At 36.0% G+C, this 8204-nt stretch overlaps 1 protein-coding gene across 1 annotated transcript in view; it reads left to right on the forward strand.

Moving 5' to 3' along the window:
* Nucleotides 1-8204, forward strand: part of LOC106533645 (rho guanine nucleotide exchange factor 10-like protein) — a gene marked incomplete at its 5' end in the record, with an annotated part of 88727 nt that overhangs the window by 59356 nt on the left and 21167 nt on the right. The window contains 1 exon segment of the mRNA XM_014030043.1: nt 4777-4898. Coding sequence (XP_013885497.1) covers nt 4777-4898 — 122 coding nt within the window.

The following is an 8204-nucleotide window of genomic DNA, read 5'->3' on the forward strand; positions in this document are numbered from 1 at the left end:
AGATAAGATATGATAAGATAAGATAAGATACGATAAGATAAGTTGCGATAAGATAAGATAGGTGAAGATAAGATACAATAAGATAGGATACGATACGATAAGATAGGATAAGAAAGGATACGATAAGATAAGATATGATAAGATAAGTTGCGATAAGATAAGATAGGTGAAGATAAGATACAATAAGATAGGATATGATACGATAAGATAGGATAAGAAAGGATAAGATAAGATAAGATACGATAAGATAAGTTGCGATAAGATAAGATAGGCTAGGATAGGATATGATAGGTTAAGATAAGATAAGATACGATAAGATAAAAAAGATGCGATAAGATAAGATAGGATAAGAAAGGATACGATAAGATAAGAAACGATAGGATACAATAGGATACGATAAGATAGACCTTAGAGATAGAGAGAATAGAGAGTGTAAATTTAACACTCAGAGTTAACATCAAACTTTTTGTAGTGGTACATTAACAGTACTCAGTAGTTAGTAGAAAAGTATAATGGAGTCACCCTTCACGCACCAGGACATACCTCTCACTTATGGTGTCGATTTTTGGCCAATAACACAAACTTAAAGTTGAACAACTTGATCAAACTGAACAAAAAAACAAACCAGAACAACAAATTTTTACTCTCATGAACTTCTTTAATAGTCATAAACATCATTTCTACAAGATTACCCAGCATCCCTTGCTGAAAAGATACTGGTCTGTCTGACATGAGGTGGAAGAGGGCGGGGCTTCTCAGATTACTTCTTTCAACACTGAATGGTGTCATATAACAACACTGTGAAGTGTTATATAAGACTTAACAGTGGGCGGAGCTTATTTAACACTGTCCAGTGTTGATACAACACTGAGGAAATCAACACTGTGAATTAACACCAACACTGGGTGTCAGTTTACTCAGAAAGTGTTAAAATAACACTAGGGGGTGTTAAATCAACACCCAAAAGTTTAACACTGAAATTTTAACACTCCTGTTTTTAATGCAAATGCATTTATGAGTTATAGTTCATGATCTGGGATTCGGAGTAACCAAGTTTAACTTTTAGTTTGTGGAATATCAGAATTGGAGAGGTTTGTGCTGCTTCATTAACATAATACATTTTTAATAACCCAAAGATGGTCACCAGGACAACTGGCTTTTGTTGTAATAACATTAATTTTTCTGAACTAAATTGTTCAACAAAGTTTTTTTTTTTTTTTTTAAATGTAACTTTCTTTCACTTTACATAATGTCAGGAGTTCTTGCAAAAATTTATTGTGGCAACTGCTGACTTGTAACTTTGCTACTGAAGGATTATTGAGCATCAGGAAAAAGAACTAGATATTTTGTTGCTGTGGTTCAGCAAGCAGGGAGTAAAACTCTGCAGTTTACTTTGTCAAACTTTGACATAAAATATTAAGCAATAAGTGACCCAGCTTACACTCAGAGTTATGTAGATCTTACAGGCCAACATTTCATTTAGTTGGGGTCTTTAAATGTTCATCATGTTAGCTTACAGGAGTTATTGTCAAGATGATGCAGTTCAAGCAAAGTGAGAAAAAAAAACATTGTGTAAACTGTGCAGCTTTCAGCAAATCACATTTATCCTTTATTCAAGCATGTTTAACAGCTTGTTCTTTTACATTTCTTAGGAAGAATTAGAATTTTGTTTACCCTTTAAAAAAGCTCAAATCTCTGACATTTATTTTTCAATGTCAGTTTAAGATGTTTAATCAMTCTGATGTGTGGTRGCTTTTAATTGTTTTCACATAAGTWTTCATACATATTCTGTATTGGCAAAGGATTTATTAATGCTGGCGTATTATTAATTTTTTTTAACACTCTGAGAGTGTGTCTGTGTGTGTGTTTGTGTGCGATAACTTTGCTTTCATCCACTAACACTTTGATAAAGGCCTCAGTACATGAGCTTATTTTGGCAGTCACATGAAAACAGTTGTTTAATTACACAGAAACAACAAGATTTTCAGTTTTATTCTGACTTTAGCAGTTAATGGCTGCACTGCAGTTTGTTTGTATCAGCTTCTCTCTGTCACTTCTAATGAGTTCACACCAGAACAGTGGCTGCTGAAGCAGAGGTAGGGTCCTCCATGTGGGCGATGAAGCTTCAGGGGGAAGGTTCTTTATGGAAGAGGTTTGTTCTAAAAGATAAAACAACTTGTCGTGACAATATTTTAATGAACAAATTAGTGTTGTTTTTTTAAAATATTCAAAAATTTGACTGAAAAACATTAAAATATTTGAGAAAAAAGACCCAATTGTTATCAGCGTATACAGTTGTAGTTTTGTGTCATTTTTACAAATATTATTAAAAAAACAATTTTGGTTTTGAAAATGATGCCTCAAACATGAAACATTTTTTAATGGAAAAAATATAAATCTTTTTCTATTTAACAGACTAACTAATGAAAACGGATTTCCCAGTCAGAGAGCATGGATTGGGTTTTGTTGGGTAAATGCGAACAAGCGTGTGTGAGTTACGCCCTTGTTTGATGTCATTTTCAATCTCAGCCCATTTCTGTCATTTATTCAATTTATTCATCCCCCATATCTGTGAATGAAAAGACTGGGAAATTAAGGCTAAATTTTGTTCTTACAAAGCCAGTTTTATTCTTTGCCCCTTTGCGTTAGATTTGTGATTAGCGATTATTAAATTTAGCACGAGCACTCTGTACAAATGGACATTTATTTAAAACTAATGCAATAATTAGCTGAAGAAAGTTGATAATTACTGTAAAATCTTTGGACCCTCTGGACGTGGCATCTCCGAGGCAGCAGCCTGCCCTCAATTAACCCTGGAAGACCTCGAGCAACATACGACTGTAGCCACCTGCGTGTGTAAAASACATCTCAGGTCTTAATGCGTTGAAGTCATTTAAAARGGGATCTTTCTGTATCCTGGAAAAGGCTTTCTGGGAGATGGCACACCACTACCACCCCTCAACCCAACTCCCTCCAAAAAAATCATTTATTAAAGAAGACCCCACAACTCAAGATGATTAAAAATAAATTACTAAATGATTTAAATTGTATCAAGCCCATTCTTAACAACAAACAAGCCTCCAGCAGAACTATCTTATCTTCATGTTGCACAAGAGATTAAGTGACTGAATGGATCAATGCTTAGAGCTTCATCCCTTAAAAAGCTTAATATAGCTGCATTAATAAAGTAAAGGTGAACATTTTTTATTGCAGCACAAACAAACTCTCCACTCATGTAACATATCCTACTTTAGTTTTTAAAAATGCGCAGCACTAAGCTGTGACAGATAAAGAAAACATTTTTTTTGCATCATAAGTAGTTTCTGCAATCTGTTGTGCAACTGAAATCAAAATTCACGAAATTGTGTTTCTTTTCTAAATCAGTGGACTTTTCATTTCTCTTGAAACGACAAAGTATACTTAAGTGAAAATTTTAAACAACAATAAAACATATGTTTATTCGTGTTCGGTTGAGATATCAACACAAGTTGATTTTAAAAGTGTGTGTTCATAAAATCACACGCACAGTTCCTCATATATGTATGAATCAAAGACACACCAGAACCACAATTAGCCCACAGAGGGAATGAAATAGTTGTTTTCTATAAAACATGAAAGGAAAATAAAAATACGTAGGTATGGAAAAACTCCTAAAACATGGAATATTTCAAGCAGTGCTAAGGTTTCAATAATTATTAACTGGAAACAACAACCAGGGCTGTTTCCTAACGCTGGCTGCTCATCTAAACTGAATTACTGCTATTGGGCAGCTCTGAGAAAGACTTATTCAGACTTTGAACACGGGCAAATGAAATGAATAAATGCTGGCAGGTAGAATGGAAATGGAAAACCGCAAGGTTCGGGCATGAAATAAAAAAACAACTGAAGTTCAAACAATAATGTCTTACAGTCAACATTACAGAGCTACACGATCCCAAAGGTACAAAAAACATGGCAAAAGTGAGGTTAGCAAAAAATAACTACATAAATGGGACGACATGACTAAAATGTGRCAAAAACTCCAGAAGTTGCAGTTACAGTGGCATACTGTAGCTCAGATTATGTGCAGTTTTATTCATACCAGTCATATTACATGTCTGAATTTTATGTTTTGTTTGACGGAGCTTTTTAAAGTGCATATGTTGTGTAGGTAAGATGCATACAGTTGGAGAGAAAGTGGGTAAATTACCCTTTAAATTAGACATATCATACTTTAAAATCCACCCTTTTCACATTTAAATCCTTTATTTTTATTTTTATTGTTTGAGGTGATGTTTTTATGTTGTTGTTGCTTTTATTTGTATTATTTTATTTTATTTTCTCATTTTATGTTACTTAGTTTTGTTTTGTAAATTATGTTTCGTTTGAATATATTCTGGGTCGAAAAGGGGCAGACAAAATAAGATTTATTCTTCTTCTGCTTCCTTTCATTTCATTTTGATTTGTATATATTTTTTTTGGTTTTTGGTTTATTTTTATTATTGTATATAGTATTTTTAATGAAATAAATAAAATTTTGAATTGAATTGAATTTTGCATCTATATAAAGTAGAACAGCAAAGCTTTCAACTGAATTCCTCATTGCTGTAACTCCATAAGCCCCGCCTCTTTTCTGGGGTGTGTCTCAGATCCCCTTGTTTTGATGCCGTCTCTTTAAATCCAAAACGAGGCTCTTCCAAAGCCTTTAATTGTTGTTTGATAGAGAGGTTTGTGACTATACAGCTGCACAGAAACCTTTGATTTACACAACTAGAAAACTGTTGCTTTTTGTTTCAGGGGAGGAGAATTCACCAGGCTGGCTGAGTGGAGAAGACGAAGGGAAAAACGTGGCACCATTTTGTTGTCCGCTGCTTGCCTGTCACATGCCTGTTTTTGCCACCAAGGCTTTGGAGAGAAAGGTAACTATGTTGTCATCACAGTAAAGAAATGTAGCTACATGCCACAAAAGGCCGTCATCGTGGAGGARTCAGAATTCCAAATTAAGCAGGCAGGAGGCAGAACGTAATAACTTCCCTGCATCACCTCACTCTGGGCAGCTGATTTTACTCTAAACACCATTCTCTCTATCTTCACTTTAAAACATTTATTCATCAGGATTAATGAAGCAGCACTGCAGCTTAATAAATTGTCTCTTAACTTTAAAAATTATTTTTTTAAACAAATAATGTTATTGAACACCATGATGCATTGCAGTCAACAAAAAAAAAGAAGAATAAGAAGAGGAAGAAGAAGAAGAAGAAGAAAAAAGAAACCCTGCACTTTAGTTTTGATTTTCTGGAACATTTTCCAAAAAGTACTATTTGTCATCTTTGAAAGGCTTTGCAATGACCTGTTGTGCAATTTTGTGGCTACCGATAATGGTGTACTTCTTGGCTTTGGTCTATGGAGTCCTACTGTTTTTTTTTTTTTTTTTGTGCATCATAGCATACAGGAGGAACCCACCACTCAAGGTCAGCCTGGAGCTCTTTAAATGTATTGTGTGACTTTCTTCAACATCCACACAAGACTTCTCAGATTTAAGATTTCAGATTTATTTCTTTATTTATTTTTTGCATCATTTGCATGCAATGGTTGCAAAGTGTGCCACATTGTTATGCAGGAAAAATTGCTCAATTTAAATTGTGTAAATTTCACGTCTTAGGATCGTTACTGTTTTGTGTACTCATGCTGTWTCTTAGATAACAACACGCAGTACGATCTAATTAATGTAAAATAATAATTTAAGAAAGTTAGATATTTTTTAAAGTCCAATAAATTTAAAAAGAAAAAAGTAACATTAACTTGAGACTTTCTGTTTAATTCTCTAATTTAGCATGCAGCAGTGATGCTATAACTATCATAAATAATGCACCTAATTGTGTTTTCACCCGCCGCTTTCAAGTTCTTAAATCAACATTTTTACCTGAGTCTGCTAATTGTAGTTTAGCTGCAAATAATTGAATGTTTTAAGTGTTTCTAACCTAAACACTGATTGACTGAAATTTTTTTAGATCACTCAGGCAAAGCYATTTGACTTTCTCTGACATTAACCTTCGCTTTGAACCAGCCATTAGACCACAGTCGCGGCAGAAATCCGCTGATAGTCAAAAAATTGTGTCAAACGAGATGATAATGTGTCATTTTACACARGCACTTCTGAATGCAATTAAAGCCCACTAGCTTTGACCTTAGAATATAAAAATGCACTTTATCAGTGATGAGCTCACTCAAAAATACATAGACTATTGGAATAACAAGGTGACACGAGTGCAGCTCTTCAAGTTGCTGCCTGAAGAATTTGGATCAATACAAGCTGTTAAGACCTAGAAGCTTCCGATAGTTTAAACGGTCAGCACAAGTGAGAGATAGACTTACAGGGTTTTAGGAGTCGARGGAAATGGTTTGAAATCAATTTGCGAGGCCTGAAAGATGATATGTCTAACCACATTTTCTAAAACCATAATGTGGTTATGGTCCTACTGAGCAAGTTGGGTGATAGGGGGTGCAAATGTCCACCAGGGTAGGATGCGGGATCATGCAATTACCCTAATGGCACAGGCACACCTAAACATTAATCAATGTTCCAGCATTAGATTAAAAACTATGCACTAACCCATCGTCRACGAGCCATATGGACAAGACTGGGAGGTGAAACAACAGCTGGAAGTCTAAAAAACATCTAGCTTTGWCAAGATATGCGGGGTTTTCCCACGAGATCTTGACAAGATTCTGCGGAATTCATGTGACTAGAAGCTGAGCCAAGTCAATTAATATCTTTTGAGCCAGAGGGACCCGGTGTCTGTAAGGATCTTCTCATGCTCTCTGCTTCACTCACAAATAAATGAAGCACCTGAGCGCACCACTAAAGGGGAATACAGTCATGTCAGTCACAAATACGGTTGACCAGATATTGATTTAGGAGCCTTTTTTTTATTTGCAGAAATAATGATACTGTGCTTGTGTGTTTGCTTTTAGAGCTACAGTATGTGCAGTTTTTCATGGCTCTGTMATGTGCAACGTATGTGATTTACCATGTTTATATCAATGTTTTATGTGGACTGGCACTTTTTTATCCAAAGCATAACGTGGTAATAAGAATAGGGTCTAGGTATCAGAAAGCTGAAGAGGTATGCAGCATTTCTTTCTCTTTTTTGATGAAAGAAAAGGTAGAATTAAATGGAGTGACTTTAAGTCCTTCATGCAGAGCAGACTGTGATTAGGGGCTTAACTCAGCTGCAGCCCCCCCTTCTCTGTGTCTCCATCTTTGCCTCAGCCGCTGCCTCTGAGACACACACGCCTCCCCGTGCCAAAGCTCCACAGCTCTTTCTCCGGCTCTCGCGGCTCCTTTTGGCAGCCTGAGTTACAGTGAGTAGAAAGAATGAAGAAAAAGGAGGCATAAAAGAAATCCCAGATTAAAAGAGATGTGGCCGAAGGGGCCAAAGCCATTTCCTGCAAAAATAAAGTTCTAAAGCAGCCTAGCATGAACAGCACGCATAGGTCACCTGGGGGAMCTCAGCCACTGCCGGCTGGGTACAGCGGCGGTCCACTCAGTGGGAGCTACAGGGGGCTACAGGGCGAACTCGTTAGGCACCGGAGATAAACCTTATCACAAGTCTGCTGAGCGAGAACAGTGGGGGTGGACTGACTCCTCTCAATTTATTTCTTCTCTTCTCCTCCTTTCTTCCTCTCTCTCGCGCACAAACACACCGAGAATCAGACTCTATCTTGGTTAAAAGATGAACCACATTCTGATGGGCCTTGTTGTTTAAAGAGTCGTAGCACGCTCTGTTTCGCTGGCCTTTCTGCCATTTTGAGAGATGAAACAGAGCAGGTTTGGCAGTTTGCCCAAAGGAATGTGTGAGGTGGTTGGGTTAAGGGATTAATAGGAGAAGCTAAAGCTAAAAGGGTAACAGACTTTTTACACAGGAGATATGACTGTTAAATGGAACAATTAATGCTCACTTCAGCAGCAGTACATTAGCAGTTGATGTCAGCTTTTTAAGGAATTGTGCTTTAAATTGTTACAGATAAACAAAGTAAAGAGCTCAGAATCTACCGGAAACATTAAACAGACATTTATACATCTTTAGCTTTTTTTCTTAAAAGTACTACCGTATTTATTCAAGTATAACACGTAAAATTAAATCCATAAAATCATCCATAAATTTGGGGGTAGTACTATACTTGGATAAATATTTTTACTTATGTATTTTAACTGAAATATC

This window comes from Austrofundulus limnaeus, unplaced genomic scaffold (genome assembly GCF_001266775.1).
Source record: "Austrofundulus limnaeus strain Quisiro unplaced genomic scaffold, Austrofundulus_limnaeus-1.0 Scaffold990, whole genome shotgun sequence".
NCBI classification, from domain to species: domain Eukaryota; kingdom Metazoa; phylum Chordata; class Actinopteri; order Cyprinodontiformes; family Rivulidae; genus Austrofundulus; species Austrofundulus limnaeus.